General features: G+C 40.4%; 1 protein-coding gene across 9 annotated transcripts in view; it reads left to right on the top strand.

Annotated features, from left to right (window-relative positions):
• Lsm14a (LSM14A mRNA processing body assembly factor) overlaps positions 1-25,930 on the top strand; it is a 44,589-nt gene that overhangs the window by 9,576 nt on the left and 9,083 nt on the right. For 4 of the 9 annotated variants that reach the window (XM_006228856.4, XM_006228857.4, NM_001127552.1 and 1 more), the window contains 7 exon segments: positions 5,331-5,494; positions 9,213-9,342; positions 14,777-14,899; positions 20,610-20,786; positions 21,090-21,155; positions 25,363-25,545; positions 25,651-25,822. In XM_006228856.4, coding sequence (XP_006228918.1) covers positions 5,331-5,494; positions 9,213-9,342; positions 14,777-14,899; positions 20,610-20,786; positions 21,090-21,155; positions 25,363-25,545; positions 25,651-25,822 — 1,015 coding nt within the window. 9 annotated transcript variants of the gene reach the window in all.

Raw genomic sequence — 25,930 nt, 5'->3', positions numbered from 1 at the left:
GGATAGGATTTAGGGCTTCACACAAGTTAGGCAAACATTGTACCACCAAGCTGTCTCTCTAGGTGCCCCTCTTCCCTCTTCCCATATACTTTTTTTTTTTTTTTTTTTGGTTCTTTTTTTTCCAGAGCTGGGGACCGAACCCAGGGCCTTGAGCTTCCTAGGCAGGCGCTCTACCACTGAGCTAAATCCCCAACCACCCCATATACTTTTAAACATTGCTCTGTTGTTTTTCTAGCATTTACTTTTTCAAATAAATTTGGTGCCATTCTGGTTATTTCTGTGTAGAAAACATCTTTTTTTTTTTTAAGATTTATTTATTTATTTATTTATTTATTTATTTATTTATTTATTTATTTATTATGAGCACACTGTAGCTGTCTTCAGACATACCAGAAGAGGGCATAAATCCTGTTACCATGTGGTTGCTGGGAATTGAACTCAGAACCTGTGGAAGAGCAGTCAGTGCTCCAAACTGCTGAGCTGTCTCTCCAGCACTGGAGAAGCAGATCCTGAAGTATCACCACAAACTGAAGTCTAGCCAGTGGTGTAGATACTGTCTCCAAAAATCCCCAAAAACAACAAACACATATTATTGGTGAGCTTTCTGGCAGCTTCCTATTGGAGCTCTTGAGACTTTTTTTCAACAGTGTATCTTGTACTACAACTTCATGTTGATCCAAGGAAATTAGCCTTTCTAGACCAGGAAAATGTGTGCTCCTTTTCCGGTTGTTGATTTTCATTGTAGATCTCTGCTTTACAAATATTTAGTTTTAAATATTTTTCCTCTTTGTAGTTCTGGCTGGCTGGGTACTTTCTGCATAGTCCATTCTGTCCTTGAGCTCAGAAATCTATCTTGTCTCTGTTGAGTGCTGGGATTGAAGTAAAGGTGAGCATAGCCTTGTAAGTACTTGAAGCTAGGAGAGCATACTGAAGCTCTTTCAGAGAGTCGGCTCTCCTGTCCTTGAATAAACAATGAGTGTAATATAACAGCACCTAAAATTTGCCCCTTCCTCAAGGTTGCATGTTGGTGGAACCTTTTTATTTAAAAGAAGATGATTTAGGGGCTGGAGAGATGGCTCAGCGGTTAAGAGCACTGACTGCTCTTCCAGAGGTCCTGAGTTCAATTCCCAGCAACCACATGGTGGCTTACAACCATCTGGGATCCAGTGGGATCTGATGCCCTCTTCTGGTGTGTCTGAAGACAGCTACAGTGTGCTCACGTACATGAAATAAATAAAATCTTTTTTAAAAAAAAAGAAGATGATTTAGAGGTCTGGGTTTATGATCAGCTTGCCCCTTTATTGAAGCCGCTGACAGTGCAAATGCCTCAGCACCAGGATCCTGTGGCAAACAGGAAGCAAATAGAGAAGAACAAGGAACAAAATAGATCTTCGCAGGGCGTGTTCTTAGGGATCTCCCCTCCAACAGATTTCCGAATAGTGTTGTCATGCTGTGACTCCGTGGACGGATTCATCCATTATTTACGTCAGAGCTCTTAAGATCCGCTCACTTCCCAGAGCTAGTCATCTGCAGCCATAACCTACTGAGATGTCTTTTGATTGACTGCATCTGTACAGTAGCCGGCTTATCCAAGACCCTGCCACCTTTTACCTGGCCCACTGTAGTCCCTGTTCTGCATGTACTGTGCTAAAGCACGGGAAGCCTCAAGTCACACGACTCTGGGAGACAAGTCTTACTGTGATCTTTACTCTTTTGTTCATTATGTTTCTTATCCCTTTTTCCATTTCATAACGCGTATCTCTGCCCCAGGGAATTCACCCCTATACCCCAGAATCATCTTGGAATCTCAGTTCAGATGTTGCACAGTCACAGCTGCTCTTTGATCTTCATGTGATTTCCTTTAATCCTCATTTTTCTCATTCTTGTCATTCTTTATGAGGGAGTAGCCACTTCCAGTACGGTCTTTGTGTGGCGTAGTTAAATTAAAATTGGGGAAGGAAAGGCTCAAAACTCTATTAGTTAGTGCTCGCTGTTAAGCTGCTCCCTGTTAAGTTATTGTAAACCCATGGCTTTCCTGGGTTTCCCTCGGATATATTTTTAAGCTCTGTTGATTCTAATTTGTCCTCACACATAATTGGAGTCTACAGCTGTGAACGGCTTGAGTTCCAGCTTATCCATTGTTCTTGACTTCCATGTCTACATCTGCTTCATTTATCATTTGAGTGGCAGGCTAATGTTTTTTCCTGGTATGCTATAGGGAGCCTTAAAAAGTATTCACCAATAATGACTTATCAGGGTTTAATGTAGGAAGTTCATACTGATAGCATTTTGTAAAAACTGATAGTCTGGGGGCTGGGGATTTAGCTCAGTGGTAGAGCGCTTACCTAGGAAGCGCAAGGCCCTGGGTTCGGTCCGCAGCTCCGAAAAAAAGAATCAAAAAAAAAAAAAAACTGATAGTCTAAAGCAGGGAACTGTGCTGTGAGATCAGTTGCACTGTTTTAAGAGGTTGGATTAAACCTAGCTTTGTACTTACCAAGCTTCGTCTTTCCATTTCCCTACAAGACGTCATAGGGGCTATTTATTGATCACATGAAAGGTACTCTTTTGAAAAGTTTTGCCTGGTTGGCATAAGTATGGTTCAAATCTTAATGAGTATGTATGTAGAAGATAGTAGAATGACAATGACAGGTGTGTGGTCTCACTGTGTAACCCCCACTGGCCTCAAATTTCAAATCTTGCCTCAGCTTCCAGAATGCTGGGGTTACCATCACATCCAACCTGAAGACAATATCGGGGATAATTTTTTCCTCAGATATGCTTACATCAGCTTCCTTTGACTATCCTGTGCCATTTAGAAATGTTTTGAGGTCCCTTAACTGGCAGATCCTTGTAAAAGTTTTGCCTTATTATATCACCATGTAAAAACCTCAAGTGTTTGGTTGGGGTTTTAACATTTTTGTGTTGTTACTCTAGAACTTTTTATCTATAACAGAATCAGCTCAGTATCTGTCCTGCAACCTTTTTTTTTTAAACTTTCTCTCACATACCTTCAGTATGTGTTCCCTTTATAAACAAGGAAAGAAGTTTGGGGTTTCCTTGTTGTTTTGTTTTGTTTTGTTTTTTGTTCATTTCTGTAATTCACCATAGATTCACCTGAATACAGGTTGAAAGGAGCCCTAATTGAGCTCTGGTTTTATAGAAGGGCCTTTGATTTACCCACTGTACTTCAGAACAAGCTAATGGCAACTGAGAAACCTAGGATATTATTCATCGTGGTGGTGATGAAGATGGATTTTGCTTTCTGTTCTTCATCCTTTCATATAGAAAAGGTTGGGCTGGAGAGATGGCTCAGCAGTTAAGAGCACCCGACTGCTCTTTCAGAGGTCATGAGTTCAATTCCCAGCAACCACATGGTGGCTCACAACCATCTGTAAAGAGATCCGATGCCCTCTTCTGGTGTATCTGAAGACAGCTACAGTGTACTTATATAATAAATAAATAAATAAATCTTTAAAAAAAAAAAAGAAAGAAAAGGTTGAAGTGGGAACTGGGGAGAGAGCAGTACAGCTTCTGCAGAGGTCCCAAGTTTGCTGTCTGCACTCATATCAGGTAGTTTACAACCACCTGTAACTTCATCTCCAAGGCATCCATCTGATACCCTCTGCTCTCCTCCATGGGCATTTGTTAGGCACAAACATATACTAATACACATAATTTAAAATAAAGCAAATCTTTTTTTTAAAGGTCAGAGTCTAAACCTTTTTACTTTTATTACTTTGTGGGGGAGGATATGCGCCATGCTTCCTGCCTCCTGGCGTATTGTTTGACCATGAGCAAGTGGGCTGAAGAGCGATGCTCAGCTAAAGCCTTGCGCATGCGCTTCTTACCGCATTTGTGTCCTAGCCTCATTTACCTACTTGGTCTGCTAGTGAGATGGTCTTTGGAGGAAGAGTGGGCACAGGATTCTACCTGAGTTCTACCCTTGTTCTTCCAGTTGAGACTAAGTCTGCATCCAGAAGATTGTCATCTTTGAGACTAGGTCTCCTTCATTGTATCTAAGGTTGCTCCCCTGAACATAAAGTAAAGGAACATGGAGTGTACCACCATGCCTGGGTGTTTAGGTGTTTGGCGTGGTTTGGTTTTGTTGTTGTTTTGTTGTAAGTCTTCTGAGACAGGGTCTCATCATAATCCTGGCCAACCTTGAATTTATGGTCAATCCTTCTGCCTCAACCTCCTAACTGCTAGGATTATAGGTGAGAGCTGGTGGGTTTTGTTTGTTTGTTTGTTTGTTTGTTTTTGTCTGGGGGGGGAGAGAGAGAGGGAGAGAGAGAGAGAGAGAGAGAGAGAGAGTGAGAGTGAGTTTTGTTTTGAGCTTCCCTTCGATTTTCATTTCTTTACATTTCAGAGAAGGGCATTCTGCAAACCTAATAATGATGCCATAGTTTTTCTTGAAACATACGTATTAGGAATCTTTAGAGTATGGAAGCAAGACATTAAACTGAAAAAGCATTTATTCTCAATCTAGCTGTGGATCACTTCTATGAAAAATTGACTGCAGATCCATTTCTGACCTCATGCACTCTTGCCATGAACAGTATGTATCTTTCAAGCTTTCTTATTTGGAACATCACATGGATGCTGACATTTTCAGTAGTTTCTTGAGGTAGTAATCATAAAATAGTATAAGAGACTCAGGAGTGGCTTCAAATGCAGATTCCGAACACTGTTCTCAGAGAGTAATTCAGTGAAGTTCTTCATTTATACCCAGCTTACTCTATTGCATGTAAAACATAGTTTAACTTTGATTAATTCCATCTTCAGTGTTAAATACTGAGTTAATTGAGCACAACTATTTTAGGTGACAGGCATTTTAATCTTGCCCATGGAAACTTAGCTTCTGGAAGACTTATTGTTCACCAAAGGAAATGTTACCTTCGTTGGTTTCTCCTTGCCTCAAAACTTAAACTTTGGGTTTTATATACCAGAAAATTGATTGTTGTCACCCTTTCCCAACCAGAAACTATGATGTAAGTTATCAGATCTTTATTTTGCTGAATGAAAACACCAAAAAATAAATAGCAATGAAAAAAGGACATTTTCATACCTTACCACAAACAGCCACCAAAAATAGAAGTAAAATTGTGAGAACACAGCCTCATGACACTAGGCTTCTAAGTGGAATACATTCTGCTTTGAGCAAAATGTGTTCTAGTTTACTCTTTTAAAAATGTTTGACTACATGGTAATAAATATTTTCTTATGAATGGTGTTTGAGAACTGATGCTTGGTATTTGGAACAGAATCCTCAGGCCCTTCCTAAATATAGTGAGTAGCAAGCATACATCTCATCTCTTCTATTTTCTTACCAGTTCGATCCTTCGGTACAGAAGACAGACCAACAGATCGTCCAATACCGCCTCGAGATGAAGTCTTTGAATATATTATATTCCGGGGAAGTGACATTAAAGACCTCACTGTTTGTGAGCCGCCCAAACCACAGTGTTCTTTGCCTCAGGACCCAGCTATTGTTCAGGTAACTGAAGCAAATTGCCTTTCAGAGGTACAGTTACACCTGGATAGGCTTGGCTTTTTTTTTTTTTTTTTTTGGCTTTCTTGAACCTTCATGTAACTTACTAATTAGAAGTTAACTTGAATACATAAAATTACTTGAATAATGTTCTATAGGTCTCTTTAAAGATCTTAAGTTGAAACTGAGAAGTAGCTAAGAATTTAAATACATTTTATAATATTTTCTAGTTTCAACACTATGTAGTTACAATGGCTACCATTTATTGAAAGTTAATTGCATAAGACTTTTTTTTTTTTTTTAATAAAATGCACAGACACTACACTTAAAAGTTGGTCCTCCTGGTACTCTTTCCACTTGCTATTCAATTCTCTTTTTCTTTTTTAAGTGAGGAATCACAATTTCAATGGATTCAGGTAGTAAGATTCCAGAATCAGGACCCATGCCTCTACACTATACGGATAATGGTTCATATCACAAACCAGGGTGCAAATAGCTACTCAGGAATAAAATAATTCGGTTAAATGGAGGAGGTGCTAAATTATAGTATGCATTATACAATATACAATGGTATATAGTAAGATATCACAAGCATAGAAGGGTTTTAACATAAATTCTTTAAAGTGACAGGTTAAAAATTAGCCAAAGTATTCTCTTTTAACTTTTTATTGATTCTTTATATTTGTCACATTATGCACCCCAATCCTATTCATTCCCTTTGTATCCTCCCTCTGCCCTTGCAATATCCCTTCCTCAAAGAAAATAAAATAAGATAGAATAAAAAATAATAACCATTATCACGGAAGCTGTAATGTGTCACACAGTATATCCTTTTGTTAACACATCTTTACTTGCAAATGAGCATTGCAAGGAGTCCTCAGTCTACTTTAAGGCCTCTGGCTTCTGATACACTATTAGTACTGAATTCTTATCAGGACTCCTCTTGGACATCCTTTTGTTGCCCTGTGTCGTGGAGATCCTACAGCTTTGGATCTGCAGGACTGGCCTTTTCACACAATCCAGCAATTCACAGATGTAGTAGACTTGGTAACTCAAAGCCCTGTATCTGGGAGGTAGCTGAGTTGGTCAGCCCACCAGCTCTTCCTCATACACCACCAGGGCAGGCTTTCCAGCACTGCCCCAGCTAGGCCACCCAATGCTACAGCCAACAAAGGACAGGGCCAGCTCTCTTGGTCTCATATCCCCAGTTCTGGCTCACCTATACCAACTCCACCAGGGGCAGCTCTACTGTACTGCCCAGGCAAGCTGCAGGGCCTGCTCTCCCCAGTGCTGCAGCCAGTGAGGGGCAGGGCCAGCTCTCTGCTCTCTAACCTGTCTTGGAAGTAGTGAGAGGCTAGGTGGGCATCTCTCCCTTGCCAAAGCCACCCTATGGCAAACTAGTAAGCCAAAGTAGTCTTAGAATTGAATGTTTGCATCTTTTATTAAAAACAGATGTATGGGCTGGAGAGATGGCTCAGCGGTTAAGAGCACCTGACTGCTCTTCCAGAGGTCATGAGTTCAATTCCCAGCAACCACATGGTGGCTCACAACCATCTGTAAAGAGATCCGATGCCCTCTTCTGGTGTATCTGAAGACAGCTACAGTGTACTTATATATAATAAATAAATAAATCTTAAAAAAAAATGTTTAAAAACAGATGTATGAGCAAGGGTGCCCATACCTGCAACTCCAGTTCTTCAGAGGTGCCGGTAGTGTGCACAGCAGGAAACAGTTAGGCTTTTCTCCCCCACACAGTGACATGTAGGCTATACAGATCTTACCTAGAAACTAAAATAAGCAAGCAAAGGTGAGGGAGAAAGCAGGAGATGGGGATTGTAGTCCTCACAGGATTTTTCTCTTGGTTACATCTTACAAATTACTTTTAAAATGTATATCTTTCCTAAGGTTTTTCTTCTGCCTACTAAAGGAAGATACCTACATAGTCCATCTAAGTGAAATGAGGCAAAGAGCGTAGCTCAGTAGAGTGTTTGCCTAGCATAAACAAAGTCCTGGGTCTACTCTTTAGTACCAGGGTTAGAAAAAAGAAGAGATATGAAATATTTATTAAAGTAACATTTTTAATAAGAGTACCTTAATTTTTTCTGAATATAAAAGAAGCTTTTTGATTAGAAATTGGAACTTTCATCTTTGCAAACTAGATCTTTGTCTTTTAATTTTTATTTTGGGGCAACAAAATATAAAGTAACCTTACCAAAACATGAGTCTTTTAAGCTGAGAAAGAAGAGACAATGCTGTACCAGAGGTGGCTCCCATGCCAGATGCGGCTGTTAACTTAGTGTCTTTTACATCTATCATTCAGTTACCAGTTACTTTGAATATGAGCTTTGTGGAAACAGAAAAGCGTAGGTGAACATAAATCAGGTGGTGTTAAGGGACAACTTCAACCATAAATCTTCACTTATGCAACCATGCATATCGAGTCCCTGGCATGTGCTCTTATTAGCAGAGAAGGAAAGATAAAGTCTGAACTAGCAAGATAGCTAGGTAAGTAAATGATCTGATGATGTGAGTTCTATCTATCCCTAGGACAAACAAGGTAGAAGAGGACTGACTCCCACCAGTTATCCTCCATTCCTCTATTTGCACATCAAAGCACCTCCCCCATACAGCAATACATTTTCTTTTTTTCGGAGCTGGGGACCTTGCGTTTGCCAGGCAAGCGCTCTACCACTGAGCTAAACCCCCAACCCCGCAATACATTTTTTTTAAACTTACGATCTTGCCATAAATTAGCTTCTTCCCTGTAGTCTTCAACAGAAATCACATTTCTATTGTAGGATGTTTTATAAGATCATTTAATACAATATATATGTATTATAAATTGTGTGCATATAAGTTTGGTTTTTTGTTTTTGTTTTTGTTTTTTAATTAATTTATTTATTTTTATACGAGTACACTATAGCCATTCACAGACACACCAGAAGAGGGCATCGGATCCCATTACAGATGGTTGTGAGCCACCATGTGGTTGCTGGGATTTGAACTCAGGACCTCTGGAAGAGCAGCCAGTGCTCTTAACCTCTGAGCCATCTCTCCAGCCCTGTTTTTTTTTGTTTTGTTTTTTTTTTTTTTTTAATTTAGTAAGTTGATCACTCCATTAGCCTGAAAAATACAGTAAAAGGAGGAAAGGTTTTTATCTTGGTTTATAATTTCAGAATCTTTAGTTCACTTTGTTAGGTCTGTTGAGATCTGAGAGTAGGCACATTTGTCGTTCAACAGGAATATGTAACTGAGGGTGCTCTCCTTGGAATGGCCAAGAAGGAGGGAAAGCATGTCCATGGTAGAGAGCAGTCATCCTTCATTCTCTTTTGCTCCATCTGGATTTGAGCCTATTGGTGGCAGCTAGGTTCAGGACAGTTGTCTTCCGTTAATCACTCAGCTCTGGAGAAGGCTTTCAGAAGATGCTTTACTGATCGTCTGAGCACATCTCAGTACAGTCAAGTTGACTAAGTAAACCACCATGTTACAGTTTATTATAAAATGTTTCTTGACTTAATCTAGAGATCTTAAACCATGAACAGTTTTATGTAGGATGTTGTTTCTGCATCCTTTTCGGTGAATTCGGTATGTACTGTAAGTCATTATAATTAATTGCTTTTTTGTCTAACAGTTAAACTCAGCATGTTTTTAAAAAAGCTTTAAAAATAACTGATCTTTGTTATGAAGCTTTGAACAGAATAACTAACCTGTGGTTTTCTTTCAGTCTTCACTAGGTTCGTCATCTTCCTCGTTCCAGTCAGTGGGTTCCTATGGACCTTTTGGCAGGATGCCAGCATACAGTCAGTTCAGTCCAAGTACATTAGTTGGGCAACAGTTTGGTGCTGTTGGTGTTGGTATGTAGTGATTTCTTTTTCTTTTCTTTTCTTTTTCTCTTCTCAGTTTCTTAACTACAAAGGTATATAAAACTTGCCAAAACTTTTGAAAATGTTATTTTATCTTTGCTTTAAGATTATAAACACTTGGGGTTGGGGATTTAGCTCAGTGGTAGAGCGCTTGCCTAGCAAGTGCAAGGCCCTGGGTTCGGTCCCCAGCTCCGAAAAAAAGGAAGTTCAAGCTCAGTCTCAGAAACAGCAAGTTTGAGGCTTGTCTAAGATAGAAAATATATGGGACCTTGCTTCGAAAACATACATTGTAGTAAATATGTCAAAATACATTTAAGGAGCTGGAGAGATGGTTTAGCGGTTAGAGTACATACTGCTCTTATACAAAACCCAGGTTTGATACCAAGTGCCCCATATAGTATAACCATTTGTAACTCCAGTTCAGGCAATTCAGTGCTCTCTTCAGGCATCCTAGGGTTCTTGCACACATGTGTACACATCCTCTCAGGCACATACATCTAAACATTTAGTAGATAAAGGAGCAACAAATAAGTGTTTAATCCTCCTAACCCACCAAACATGTTAATGCAGAGTAATGCATTGATCCAGTTTTAAAAAATGAGTGTAGCCAAAACCCACTTTCCGTGAAGTACAGAATCTGTTGTATAAATACAGATGACATTTGCAGGCACGACAGGGGTGTGGGAATCTGACGTATCTTATCACCTGCTAGCTTGGCTGCATATCACATGGTAAAATGGGTGTGTCTGCTCCTCCAGTCACATGGCTGACCAAGAGCTTTGGCTTTCTGCATATGACTAGCTAACCTAGGAAATAACTTAAAGAATAATTTCTACTAAATCACCATGCTTTCCAGTTACTATGAAGTAGATTAATTGTAATCAACCATCTTAAGTTTGGAGCTGTTTTAGTATTAGTATTCCTTCATAATAGTTTTATTTGCCATTGATTTTACTCTATTACATTATTTAATTTTTATAATGAAAGCTTCCAAAAATAGTGGAGAAGATCAGCAGTTCAACACAGTTAAGAGTTTGTAACTCACTACAACAAATGTCTAGGACTGGAGAGTTAACTTAGCCATTAAGGACTGTGAGTTAGCCAATGAGTTCAGATCCCTATTACTTACGTAAAAGCCAGGCACAGCAGTGGAGAAGGGTAGAGAGGCCAAGGGCAGGGATAAATGAATCCCTGGAGCTTGCTGCCAGCCAGCCTAGATGAATTGGTGATTTCAGTTCAAAAAAGAAGATGAGAAACAACTAAGAAAGATACCCAATGTTGACCTCTGGCCTTGACACACACATACTTTGCATATATATGTACAAGTGCCTCCTATACACACATGCATACCTATTTAAAAAAAAAAAAAACAGTCATAGTGACACATTTAATTCCAGCAGGCAGATTTCTGAGTTCAAGGCTAGCGCTGGTCTATAGAGCCAATTCTAGGATAGCCAGGGCTATACAAAAAAACCCTGTTTCCCCGACTCCCTTTACCCCCTGCCACCTCCCAAAAAGAAAAAATGCATAGGTCCCATAAACATGTAAAAAAGGGTGTTTTACCCTTATGCCCAATTAAAAAAAGTAGTACAAAGCAAGAATCTTGGGGTGCAGCACAGTGCTTGCCTTGCATACAGGAGGCCCTGGGTCTGATGCTCGCACCACGTTAACTGGGTGGGCTGGTGCATACTTGAGTGCCCAGCACTGAGGTAGAGGCAAAGGATCTAAAGACTGATTGGTTTTTAAATTTATTTACTTAAACTTTGTGTGTGTGTGTGTCTTTCTGCTTGCTTGAATGCATTTGTGTACACACATGTGTGCAGGAGCCTATACCATCATGAGAAGCATCACATGCCCTAGGACTGTGGGTGCTGGGGACCAAACCCAGAGCCTCTGCATAAGCAGTCATGTTCTCCACTGCTGAGCCATCTATCTAACACTAAGGCAGAGGACGTGGAAAGTTTGTGAATAGCTGCCTTCAAAAATAGATCAATCACACTGAGGCACCCTTTTTTTGATACCCATTTGTTTACCCCAGTCGATAAGTTCAGCAGGAATAGTTAACACAGGTTTATTTGCTGGTGTGCCATGCTGCGCTGAAGTTCGGTGCTCTTACAGGCAGAGTATTGACCCAAATAGACAGACGCTTGCATTTTTTTTTTTTTTTTTTTTTTTTTTTGGTTCTTTTTTTCGGAGCTGGGGACCGAACCCAGGGCCTTGCGCTTCCTAGGTAAGCGCTCTACCACTGAGCTAAATCCCCAGCCCCCAGACGCTTGCATTTTAGTTGGTTGATCAACCAGCTGTTTGATGGTTCTCTTAGGTTTCTGGTGTTAAATAATATTTTAAAGATTTATTCTATTTGGAAAGGGTGGAGGTGTTCAGAAAAGGATCAAATGCTCTAGAATTGGAGTTACAGGCAGTTGTGAGCCACCTGACATGAGGCCTGGGAGCTGAACTCAGGTCTTCTACAGGAGTAATACATATGCTTAACTGCTGGGCCACCTCTCCAGTCCCTTGTATAGATTAATTTTTAATTGGCAAGAGTGGAAAAAGGCACCAAGACAGTGAGAAAGAACAGTCACACACATTAGTAACAAAGCTCATAAAGGTCACTACTGCCGTCAGCCTTCATATACAGAGGTCAGTTCATTAGAACTCTGTAACAATCCCAAATAATGGCTGGACATAGCGGTGCACACCTTTAATTCTAGAAGGAGAAGACAGACAGGTATCTGAGATTGAGTCCAGTCTGGTCTACATAGTGAGTTCTAGGTCGGCCCATACTACATAGTGAGACCCTGCCTCAAAAAACAAAACTAAAATAAAATGCAACCCTAAATGTATGTTAGCTTTTAGAGCCCTCACAGTTGGTGAATATTAGTTCTCTGCAATTAGAAGTCGTTGATCCTATCAGGGGCTACAGACAAGTTCCATAAGCCACAAAAAATAAATTTGGAATTATAAAGGTAGTTTGAATGAATAAATAATTTGAAATAGTGCAAGCTAGTTGATCGGTAACAGATGAAAGGTGGATTCACAAAGACCACCTGTAGAGCACGTTTGCTGGCACCTGATCTGAACAGAGTGTCGGGATATATGACACAGCACTGCTTCCGGCAGTAGGGCAGTAAGGAGTGCCACATAACCAGGAGTGGAAGACGAAGGATGTTTCTGTGATGGTTTTCCTCACTGGAGATGGACCAAACTGCCCACGTTCTCCAGAGGACATTTGACAGTGAAGGGCCAGGACTCCATTTGGACTTTTTTTTTTTTTTTCTTTTTCTTTTTCTTTTTTTCGGAGCTGGGGACCGAACCCAGGGCCTTGCGTTTGCTAGGCAAGCGCTCTACCACTGAGCTAAATCCCCAACCCATATTTGGACTTTTAAAAGTAGAGCCACATTGGCACGTGGTGGGTAGAGAGTCTAGGGTGTGGGACAACTCCTAATAACAAAGCATTGTCTGACCCAAGAGTGCAGTGAGTGCTCAAGTTGAGGTCACCCTGCTCCACAGAGAACCACACAACTTCTGAGAGACTAACGCTCTACATAATCCATGCTTACGGCTTGAGAGTCAAAACATGTCAGGTGACACACTCTCCTGAATTGATTCACAGACTCAAGATTCAAGTCAAAAATCTCATCAGTGTTTTTAAAATGGAAGTTTGAAGTCTATACCATCCAATTTCAAGAATTACAAAGAATATTAAGAGCTCTGAATTATTAGCATAAAGATAGACAAATATGGATAATTAAAAATAAAGAATAGAAGAAGACCCACCCAAATACTGATTTTTTTTTCCATAAAGGTATCTATCAGAGGAAAGAAAATCACCATTTTAACAGATAGTGCTGTAGCAGCTGGATATCTCCATAGAGAATACAAACCTTAATTGACTCTTCTTAAGCCATGGATAAAAAGTGATTGGGAGGCTCATGCTTATTATTACCCCAGTACTTGGAAAGCTGAGGCAAAAGACTTTGAATTTGAGGCTAGCCTGGCCCTCATAGCAAATAATAATGATTATTGTTTGAGGAGGGAATCAGTAGCAGAGTTGAGTCAAGGAGCAGGGGGCAGGTGAGAGGATTACAACATAGTTTGCTGCCATTGATTGGCACTCCAGCCAGCAGCAAGAGGATTGGAGCTCACACCCTCCAGAGTAAGTGCCTTGATGTTCATCTTGCCTGGCAACACAAGATCTTTAAATATGCTCACTACTTTCCCGGGGTTATGGGTGTGATAGTTGGTTTCTTCCAGAGCTGACCAGCACAGACACCTGACTGGAATGTGCCTGTGTGGGTGAGAATGCGCCCATATGTGAGACTGCTACATTCTGATGGTTTTTAAGGGGTTGATGAGTAGAGTTTATCAAATTGGAGGGTTCTGGGAGCAACAAAGTGTTTTAAACAGCATGGCTGAAAGTGGTTAGAAGTAGTTGAAAAACTGGAGTTGACCACTCTGGAAATGAATAGATTTCATTATAAGAGCAAAGTGTAGGGGTTGGGGATTTAGCTCAGTGGTAGAGCGCTTGTCTAGCAACCACAAGGCCCTGGGTTCAGTCCCCAGCTCCGAAAAAAAGAAAAAAAAAAAAATAAGAGCAAAGTGTAAATAAACACTTTACAGTTTATAGGGATTCAAATACACAAAGTGATGTAAGAGGGGCAGGGAACCAGGGCTTTATAAACAGAGGTAGTAGTTTATAAGAGGAGTAATCAAATTTGTACTTTGTAAGAGCTCATTTTAACTGCCATTGTAGAGTAGTATACAAATGAGAGATGAAATAGAAGTTGCTCAAATACAGGAGCAACCTTCCTGGATTGAGTGCTTTGTATATTTGATTCCCACTCTTTTTATCTGCTTTGGGCAGAGTGCAGCAGCACAGTTCCTTCAGAGTGGGAAGCATTACAGAGTCTGTTGTCTACTGACTTAAATGGTGGAAAGCTCTAGCAGAGGATCTGCAGGTTCACCTGTTGGTACAGTAATTGAAATTAGTATGTGTCTAATGTATTGTTTCTGCTATTCACCATTTGATTATGTCATTATTTTTGGCAAGTTCCTAAGACAGTGCTACATGTGTTCCAAAAACTATTTGCTTGAAGGCTATAGGACTACATAGTCCTTTTTTTCCCACTACACTGCTATAGATTTCCCAAATTGTTTTGTATAATTTTAAGGATTATTAATGTTTTTTAAGATTTATTTATTATGTATAGTGTTCTACCTGCATGTATGCCTACAGGCCAGAAGAGGGCACCAGATCTCATTATAGATGAGCTGTGACTTGAACTCAGGACCTCTAGAAGAAAGCCAGTGCTCTTAACCTCTGATCCATCTCTCTAAGAGAGCTCAGGATTATTAGTTTTTATAAAGTGCAGAGTGGGTACCAAAACAATCAGGAAAATGCTGATCTTTTAAAAATCTTTTCAAGCTGGGAGCTCCTTGACATCCTTTGGAACAGAAGCATCAAATAGTGGTACCTTATCCCAGAGCAATGCAGTTGGTTCGGCCTTCACGCAGGATACAAGATCTGTAAAACCACAGCTGGCCCAAGGTAAGCTGCTCTGCGTTGAGTGCTTGCCACACTTCTGTAGTGGTCTTTGCCTTGCTCTGAAGGTCTGTAAACAGCGTGTATCATTGGTGTGAAGGGGTTTCATTGCTTATCTTAGGCTAACTCGGTATGACTCGGTATATTCCTGCCTCAGCCTTCTGATTACCTGGCTGGTTCAGGATTTTATTCTTCCTACTTACTGTATTACAATAAATGTTTTGCTGGATGACTTCCACTATTTTTTTTTTTTTTTTAGTTTTACACATTGAAATTTAAATAATATGCAGTTTAACATTTGTTTACAAAGTTTATCAGATTAGTCCCAGATGTGCCACTGAAGGTTGAACTCTGTACTAGGCTAACTTGATAACCCATCAAAAGAAATAAACTGTTGATATGCATGGTTTTAGTCTTACTTAACACCCCACAGACTGTAAAACCATCTGTCTGTGTAATCACCACAAAAGTGATCTTGTAGTACCTCTGAAGATGCAAGTCATGATTGAGATCTGGACTGGCAGACACCCTGAAGCCTAGACATTTTAACAATTTAATCAGCTTAAAGGATCCTGTTTTCATTTTGAAAAAGTCTGTCTTTCTACCAATCTCATAATCTTTAATCACGCAGCCCTGTTTGTGCTGTGTCCATGGCTGCCTTCAGTGTGATAAGGCCATTGTTTTATGTTCAGGATTAAAGTGTAGATTCACTTCATAAAGGTGGAGCAGTCGCAGGGCAAAGATGGGAAATATCAAAATCAGGCAGTGCTAATAAAGACAGTCCTGTATGTTTTGTTGTTGTGCATTAAAGTCACTGTGGTCAGTGTTGTCCATGCAGCTGACTTACTGATTGTGGAGCTGGAGAAATGGCTCCAGTTAAGAGGATTTAAATTAGTCTTGCCGAGGATCTGAGTTTGGTTCCCAGCACCCACAAGGGACAGCTCAGAACTGTCCATGATTCCCTCCCCAGTGGGATCTAAACCCATAATCTCTGGTTTCCATGGGAACTGAAACATACCCTCACATACAAACATAATTAAAAGTAAAAATTTAAATATATATGTGTGTGTATTATTTTCAAGATTTTCTGTAAATGGGGGCTGGGGATTTAGCTCAGTGGTAGAGCGCTTACCTAGGAAGCGCAAGGCCCTGGGTTCGGACCCCAGCTCCAAAAAAAAGAACCAAAAAAAAAAAAAAAAAAAAAGATTTTCTGTAAATGACTTGGAAATAGAAACATAAGGAATGAAACAAAGCCATAATCTTGCTTCCTATAAATGAGGATATTTTACATTTTGCTAGTTTTTTTCCAGACTTTTCTAGGCTAATATAAATGCATACTTATTCTTTATGGAAAAAAATAAGCCTTAATTTTCTGAATTATGAAATGGGACTTTTCCTTGGAATAAAGGGAAACATTTAATTTAGGTTGGCTTGTAATTTCAGTTTAGTCCATTATCACCATGGCAGAACACATGGTGTTATGCAGACAGTCATGATGCTGAAGAAGGAGCTGAGAGGTCTGCATCTTAATCTGCAGGCAGCAGGAGACTGTGTGCTACTCTGGGCACAGCTTAAGCATATAAGACCTCAAAGCCTGCCCCAAAAGTGACACACTTCCTTCAACAAGGCCACACTTCCTAATAGTGCCACTCCCTCTGGCCAAGAATTTAAACACTTGAGAGTCTGTGGGGGCCAAACCTATTCAAACCACCACACCTTGTCTTATAAAAAACAAAAAGAATACGATTTCTTTCCATCTATGCAGTGTTGCTGGCATTAGTGTCTTCCATAGAACATGCTTAGTAAATGGTAGCTTTCTTAATTAATAGCCAATATCAGACTTAATATTAAAGTTCAACAAGAATTTTTGCTAACATCATAAATATAGATACCTATTCACTGCTACTCATTTAAAAACATCTCTTGCAGAAGACCTAGGTTCAGTTCCCAACATCCCCATTGTGCCTCAACCATCTATAACTTCATTTTCAGGGGAAATCTCATGCCCTCCTCTGGCCTCTGAGGGCATTGCACATGTAGTGCACTTAGGTACGCACAGGCAAACACTCCTAACACATAAGTATAAATAAAAAATTTAAGTCTATAGTTGTCTTAATACAGTCTATATGCTATATTGGAGATAAAAGAAACCGCTCTCAATAATGAGAAATCAAAAGTATGTATGAAATATGTTAAGAAATGTAAATCTTTGAGAAAAGTTTGATGTAATGAGAGAAACCTACCTTGTTCATGAATAAGAATCAGTATTGAGAAGTCTTCTCATGATATTTAAATGGAATAGTAGAATTTAATATATTTAAAATAAAAATAGAAGTGAGAGGGAGAGGAGAGGAGAAAATAATAATAAATAGAAATTTGAGAAATAGCTTGGGGGGGGGGTGTTAGAAACATTTGCTGCTTTTTTCCAACGACCCAGATTTAATTCCCAACACCCATGTGGAGGTTCACAGTAATGCATAACTCCAACCTCAGGCATCCAACTCCAACTTCTATCCTCTGTGGACACTGAGTGTGCACGGTACATACATGCAAGCAGGCAAAACACTAAATACATGAAAATCACAAATAAATTGCTGCAAAAAAATAAATAAACCTGGACATACATCAGAACATAGTTGAAAGATGCAAGTAACAAGCTTACCCACTTGGTATAATAAAACTGTAAGACTTGATTTAGAGACGACTAAAAAGTGCAGTGTTGGAAACAGCTCTGCTCTAAGTGTAAGTGTGATGGCTGGTGGTGCAGTCTAGTGGTAGAGCACTCCCTGGCCGTACACTCCTGAGTTGGATCCTCAGCACAGCTGGGGTGGGGAAGGAGTAGGATTAAGTAGATGATTAGTATTTCTAGGTTAGGTTGGCCAGTGGTGATGCACGCCTTTAATCCTAACACTTGGGAGGCAGCAGCAAGCTGTTCTCTGAGTTTGAGGCTAGCGTGGTCTACATAACCCACAACAGCCGAGGCTAAACAGAGAAATTCTGTCTCAAACAAAACAAGATTTCTAGATTAAATTATAGTGGAGAAAGGTTGGTTATTTCTGTAAGTGATGATGACTTATAGTTTAAAAAAGTAAGGCTGGATTCCTTCACTCATACTAAAGACTTGAAAACAGAAGTATTTATATTAAAATTTGATTGGATATTTACATAAATGTGTGTTACAGAAAGCCTAAGGAACTTCATCAACTAAAATGTTTGGATTTCAGAGGCAGACAGGTGGCTGAGCAAGAGCCCTTGGTGCTCTGGCAGAGTACCCTTATGGGGGGTATCAACCCCACAGGGGACTTCTCCAGGGCACCTGACACCTTCTGGCCTTATGAAGTACTCACTTTTAGGTGCACAACACAAACACATTACAGGATAAAAATAAAATCCATCTTTTTCCAAAAAGTAATAAAGCTGGGAGTGGTGGCACACATCTTTAATCCCAGCACTTGGGGTGCAGAAGCAATGGATCTGTTAGTTCCAGGCTAGCCAAGGTTACACAATAAGACGCTGTCTCCAAAAAGTTTCTAAATTCACACAAAATACATTAAATTTTCTTTTAACTATGATAAGAATGTGATCTCCACTCAAGGAGGTTGTGCATTTTCTGAAGTTATTTTTGGATTCATTACTAGTCATGTACACCACATTTTGTTATTTGTAGCAGAATTAACACCATGATCAGTAAGATGTTAGGAAAGGGGAAGTGTAATGTGCAGCTCTGAGTCAGTAACTGCTCTGTGAGCCCCGTTGTGTCTATTGCTGTACTGCTTCAGAGGCACAGGCCTTCTTCTCAGAAGAGCAGTGATCAAAGAAATGGAATAGATTTGAAAGTCACTTAGTAGACTATTATAAAATAAACTGCAGCAGGAGGCTTTCCTCAATCTTAAACTTCAAGCTCTTTGTGATTCCACCAGTAATATCAGTGTATGGAAAACGAGGCAGGAATATTGTGGGTTCAAGGACAGCTTTATATGTTTAACAAGGACTTGGTCTAAAGGGGGAGAAAAGAAAATAAACTTAACTCTTTAAAACTGCACTATGACATATGCCTGTGACCTCTGTTGCATAGGCAAATACATTGGAAGCGGAGGCAGAAGGATCCTTTGAGTTCAGATGTTCAATGCAGCCTGAGCAGCTTAGTCCTCCCCTGTCTCAAACAGAACTTAACCCTCCCTTTTTAAGTACTGTACACCGTCTCTTGTGAGCCAAAATATTATAACCAGAAAGAATGAAAACTTAGTGTTTCTATTAATAGTACCTTATGTTTTCAGTATTCTTTGGTAACTAAACTTTTCATTCAAGTAACTTGCCATTACTGCCTGGAAGCGTGTAGACACTGTTACTGCATGCTTAGAGCACCTGGGGATTACCCCGGGTTCTCAGTGCTCCACAACCAGAGGTCGGTCGGTACTCACCCTCCTCCCCGGTGACTGAGCCTGCACTGCAGCGTCGCTCAGGATTTTCTTTCTTTTTTTTTTTTTTTAAGATTTATTTATCATATATGAGTACACTGCAGCTGTCTTCAGACACACCAGAAGAGGGCACCAGATCCCATTACAGATGGTTGTGAGCCACCATGTGGTTGCTGGGAATCAAAATCAGGACCGCTGGAAGAGCAGTCGGTGCTGTTAACCACTGAGCCATCTCTCCAGCCCCCGGGATTTTCTTTTTAAAAAATGAAGAAGGTGATTTTTTAAGCAAAACTCACTATTTTGGTACAACATCATGGAATCTAAGAGCTTCTTTAGAAGTTTAGAGCAAGCATTATAGGAACAAAAACATGAGTAGAGTGTTTAATGTCATTCTGACCTCATAGAAAGAAAAGTGGAATCTGGTAAGTCAAAGCCATGCTAAGCAGAAATGAGGCACGAGAATGACTGAGGAATGAGGTCACACTGCTCTGCAATTCTCAGAAGCTTTTTTTTCTTCTTTTTTTCTTTTTGCTGGCTTCTTAAATTCTGACGTTTAATTAAATGTCATGTAAGCCAAACATGTAAAGCTTCTAAAACCCATCTTCTGGGCTGCAGAGGTAGCTCAGTGGTTAAGAGCACTGACTGCTCTCCCAGAGGTCCAATTCCCACCAACCACATGGTGGCTCACAGCCATCTGTATTGGAATCTGATGCCCTCTTCTGGTGTGTCTGAAGAGAGTGAGTGTACGTATTCACATATAAAATAAATCTTTAAAAAAATAATAATAAATAATTTTTTTAAAAAAGGTCCCTGCCATGCTTTACTATTTTTTACATTCTTGTAACATACTTTCCTGCTTTAGTCATTTACATGAACACAGACCTAGAATCCTAGCACCAGGTGTTGGAGGCAGGGAGATCAGGAGTTTAAGGCCAGCCTGGGCTGTATGAGATTCTGTCTCCAAAAAGGAAAAGAAAAGAAAGCCTCCATTTGGCATGCCTACACTCTGATCTTTGCTGATATTCCTATACTAGGTGCAAGCATGTAGATAAAGTCATGGCAATAGTGTTACCTTGGGGGTTTTGTTGTTGTTGGGGGGGGGGGTTGTTTTGTTTCATTAGCTGAATAACCAGCCCACTGAAGATAACCAGGTTTAAACACTGGTTTAATAAAATGAATTCAGTCTTATGCTAAGGATTTAAATTGACAGAATAAAATTTAGTGCGTATTTTAATGAGGTCTAGATGGTTTTGAAATCCCAGGTTAGGGTAGTTTATTATCTTTTGGTTACATTTTAGGTCGATCAAGCCCTCAGTTAGACCCTTTGAGAAAAAGTCCAACCATGGAACAAGCAGTGCAGACCGCCTCGGCCCACTTACCTGCTCCAGCACCTGTTGGGAGAAGGAGCCCTGTACCCGCCAGGCCTTTGCCACCTACCAGCCAGAAAGCAATAGACAACCAAGAGCACAGGCGAGGTAGAGCTGAGCTGCTCCCTGTTCTGCACTGTGACCACTCTCCATCTCCTCATGGCACCAGGACTGTTACTTTATGTGAATGGCGCTAGCAGGCTGAAGCTGACTTGATTGTAATAGTGTTCAGTCTTTCAAATTTGATTCAAAGTGGGGTGTGTGTGTGTGTGTGTGTGTGTGTGTGTGTGTGTGTGTGTGTGTGTGTGTGTGGTGGGTATTGCATGTGTTGTCATCTCCCCCATTCTAACTTACACAAGTTTTTGGTTGTATATTCGGAGTTGATTTGTTACTTTGCATGTCTTTCTGTAGCTGAAGTTCACAAAGTCCCAAGGCCAGAAAATGAGCAACTCAGAAATGACAGCAAGAGGCAAGTAGGTAAGTTACCTGGATCTAATTGGTTTGGGTTTGCTTGATTTGAAGGGTTTTGTTGTTGGTTGATTGGTTATGACAGGTCCTCACTGGGTAGAGCTAGCTGTCTTGGAACTTGGCCTCCCAAGGGCTGGGATTTAAAGATATGTGCCACCATAGCCAGAAGCAGCTACGGGGTTCTGAAAGCCATGTGCCATGGTTCTCAATAGGAGATACCATTTCAAAGGACTGATCACAGGGGGAGTGATTTGTTAAGTCTGTACATGTGGCAAACTGTTGCTGGCCTCTACATAAATACGTGTCAAAGATGCTTGTCAGAAATTAATGACATCTGAGTAAGATCCATAGTTTGATTAATTAAACTCTGCCAGTGTCTGCTTTCTAGTTTCCTAGTGTGCATTAGTTCAAATGTTACTGTTGGGAATGAAGCTGGAAAATGAACTGTAACCCCACAGTGTACTTTTCTTCTATCTGTATTTAATTTAATTTTTCTGAAGTACTATTTTTCTGGAAAGGATTGTACTTGACGATGCACAGTTGTCTTTGAGTTTGGGGTGGATGTGCATGTTCTCATGGATGTGTGCAAGCAGGCACATAATGCATATGTGTGCACATGGGGGTCAAGGTCTGAAGACAGTATTAGGTGTCTTGGTCACCCTCCACCTCATTTTTTGAGGTAAGAGTCTCTCACTGAACCTGGAATCATTAACTTGCCTGGGATGACTGGTCAGATTCCACCTGTCTTCAGAGCTGGGTCCTCATGCCCATCTGTACATAGGTATGTGCAATTGGAGGCCAGAGGTTGACATTGGCTACTCTTCATCTAATATATTGGGGGAGGTTTTCTCACTTTAACCTTGAGCTTGCTAAGTTTGCAAGTTTAGCTAGCCAGCTTGCTCCAGGGATCCCCTGTTTCTGCCTCCTGAGAGCTGGGATCACAGGTGTGGGCAGCTTTGTCCTCCCAGCACTTATGTGGGTGCTAGGACTCTGGACTGCAGTCTTCCCTTGTGGTTGTATGGTAAGAGCTTTACCCCCCAGGAATGCTTCCTCAGCCCTTTTAAGTGTATTGAGTATTTGCCTTCTTGTATGTATACCTGGTGGCCACAGAGGTCAGAAGAGGACGTCAGATCACTTGGAATTGGAGCTACAGAGAGTTGTGTAGTGCCCTGTGGATAGTGGGAACCCTAGGTTTTCTGGAAGGGCAGCCACTATCCGCTTCATTGCTGAGCAATTTCCAGCCTTCAAAATAAAATCTCCTTAGCAATAAATAAATATTTAAGGCACCAGCAAGATAGTTCATCAGATAAAGGTGCTTGCTGCTAAATCTGATGAAATGAGTGTTTCTTTGTTTTAAGGCAATCTTATGAAACTCAGGCTGCCCTGGGAATTACCACACAATCAGGGCTGACAGTGCTGGCCTGCAATTCCTGATTCTGTCTCCCAAGTGCACCACCAGACACAGACCAACAATTTTTGCCTCTTTGTTTTTTAATTTATGTTATGTGTATGAATAGTTTGCATGTATGCATATATGTGTGTCACATGCTCATTGAATCTCCTAGAACTGAAGTTACAGATGTTGGGAACCAAGCATGAGTCATGTCTTCAGAGCTCTTAACCCCTGAGCTATCCCTCCAACCCTTTATTATTTTTTTAAGAATTATTTATGTATGTGAGTACACTGCAGCTGTTCTCAGATACACCAGAAGAGGGCATCAGATCCCATTTCAGATGGTTGTGAGCCACCATGTGGTTGCTGGGAATTGAAATCAAGACCTCTGGAAGAGCAGTCAGTGCTCATAACTGCTGAGCCATCTTTCCCGGCCCCCTTTTTGCTTTTTTAAATGAAGTACTTATTTAAGAACTTTCCATTTTCTTTCATGATTATTGATTTAATAAGGTTTTACATTTTTTGACAATATTAGTATGTTTTTGTTAATTTCCAATCTATTAATGGGAAACAAAATCTAAAACTTCCAAGTTAAAAACATAACTTATATGGTGATTAAAAAGTAATCTTTGTATTTATTGTTAGATACCTTAATATGCTTTGGGGGTAGGTTTTGTTTGTTTGTTTGTTTGTTTGTTTGTTTTGAGACAGGATTATTCTATGTATCCCTGACTGTCCTGGGACTCACTATTTAGACCAGGTTGGCCTCAAACTCACAGAGATCCCCCCCTGCCTCTCCTAGGGATTAAAGGTACAGTGTGCTTTTTTTTTTTTTTTTTTTTTTTTTTTTTTTTTTGGAGCTGGGGACCGAACCCAGGGCCTTGCGCTTCCTAAGTAAGCGCTCTACCACTGAGCTAAATCCCCAGCCCCACAGTGTGCCATTTTTAAGTGTATAAGCATTCTTACTTTTCCTGTACATGTTTGTGAGTGCCATGTGGCCTGGGCTGGCGTGGACCTCCTGAGCTGAAAAGGGCCTTCTCCCTTCTCCTCCTGAGTACTTGTTGCTTTCCATGTAGTTTCAGGTGTGTGGCAGGTGAATCTCTTCAGCTGTCCCATTCTTACCATGCAGAGGTTGTACAAAGAGCTGGACAAAGGCCTCCGCAGTTACAAACTCTTCTCACAGAGGAGCAGGGCTTGGCTCCTAGTACCACACCTGTGCTCTCATAACTCGAGTTACATCCAGGGAATCAGCACCCTCCTCTGACTCTGCAGGCTCATAGATATCATACACATACATAAAAACAATACATCTTCTTTTTTTCCTTTTCTTTTCTTTTTTTCGGAGCTGGGGACCGAACCCAGGGCCTTGTGCTTGAACAATACATCTTTTAATAATAGTATGTGAAATAGTAAGTTTATCTTAACAGTATCCTCCAAAACTCACTACATGTGTTAAGAGATAAAACTTAATGGTGGGGGCTGGAGAGATGGCTCAGCGGTTAAGAGCACCAACTGTTCTTCCAGAGGTCCTGAGTTCAAATCCCAGCAACCACATGGTGGCTCACAACCATCTGTAATGAGATCTGATGCCCTCTTCTGGTGTGTCTGAAGGCAGCTACAGTGTACTCATACATAATAAAATAAAATCTTTTTAAAAAAAAAAACCAAAAACTTAATGGTGGAATGCTTGCCTAATATCCAGAAGGGCTTAGGTCTCCAGTATCACAAAAACAAAAGATAAGCTAAAAGCTTCACTACCATCCTCCACCACTAAGGGTCACTAACAGAATAGTGAATTTTCTTGCAGTTTCTCCTTGGATTTTACACACATGGATTTTTTTTTTTTTTAGAACTTTAAGGTGAATCAGACCCTGTTTCCTGGCATGTAACTGAGTTACTTTTGATAATAAAATTGAGTGTGTTACAGACCTGCTCATCGAGACTGGACATGCCTGGGTGTGCTGCTCTGTGGGTTCATGCTCAAACTCAGGCAGTTGGCCATCTTCACCAAACAATGAACACAGACCTGGCACCCTGTAGTCACTTCTTATTTTTGTCAGTATGCTACTCAGCTCACATAACTGTTCAATTTGTACTTCATGAAATTATTAATCCTGCTTTGTGTTCTGCATGGTTTTGAGTTAGACTCACACCCAGATTCTGGGTTGTTTTTTCTTAGTCATACATGTGTTGGATATTTGTGGTCATAAGTTTTCGCTATGTATTTTGCTACTTTATATTGTTTATTATATCTCAGATGATTGACTACAATCCAGTGGTGATGGTGGTAGAGGTGGGGGGCGCTACGGTGGATGTGAGGGTGAAGGAGGTAGAGGTGGGGGTGGAGGTGGTGATGGGGGTGTAGAAAGAGAACACAGAGTCAGGAAGACTTGACTACATGGAGTCATCAATCACTCCCTGATTGATGTGATTGATGGAGGCATCAATCACTCCCTGGAACTGGGGTTTTGAATGTGAGCCACCATGTGAGTGCTGAGAATTAAACCCAGGTTCTCGGGGTTGGGGATTTAGCTCAGTGGTAGAGCGCTTGCCTAGCAAGCACAAGGCCCTGGGTTCAGTCCCCAGCTCCGGGAAAAAAAAAAAAAAAAAAAAAAAAAACCCAGGTTCTCTGTAAGAACAGCCAGTGTTCTTAACGACAAACCCTTTCTCCAAACCACCCCCATTCCTTATTTATATAGAAATACATATATAGAGACCTTTAAACATTTATATTATAGATTGTTTCATACAAAGACCGCAGTACCATTCTAAGCCAGCTAATACATACTGAATGTTTATTATAAATATTCTTTATTAACCTAGTTCCTGGAGTTCCTTCTGCTCCAAGAAGAGGACGTGGGGGTCATCGAGGTGGCAGGGGAAGATTTGGTATTCGTCGAGATGGTCCAATGAAATTTGAGAAAGACTTTGACTTTGAAAGTGCAAATGCACAATTTAACAAGGAGGAAATCGACAGAGAGTTTCATAATAAACTTAAATTAAAAGGTAAATTTTTATTTTTCTACTCAAAAAACGATTAACTTAATCTGTAAGTTAAAAGTGGTTTACAGCTTAGATGTGTAGAGTCATAACTTGCGTTTTTTTCCTTAGAAGATAAACTTGAGAAACAAGAGAAACCTGTAAACGGTGAAGACAAAGGAGACTCGGGAGTTGATACCCAGAACAGCGAGGGGAATGCTGATGAGGAAGATCCCCTTGGGCCCAACTGCTACTACGACAAAACCAAATCCTTCTTCGACAACATCTCTTGTGATGATAATAGGTACTGGATGGATTCTATAAGATTTATTCAGTTTTATCTTACTTATATTGTTTTGATATTTTGTCTGCATGTGTGTCCATGTACAACACTTGCATGCAGTGCCCACAA

Source organism: Rattus norvegicus, chromosome 1 (assembly GCF_036323735.1).
Source record: "Rattus norvegicus strain BN/NHsdMcwi chromosome 1, GRCr8, whole genome shotgun sequence".
NCBI classification, from domain to species: Eukaryota; Metazoa; Chordata; class Mammalia; order Rodentia; family Muridae; genus Rattus; species Rattus norvegicus.
This window is presented reverse-complemented; position numbering and strand designations above follow the sequence as displayed.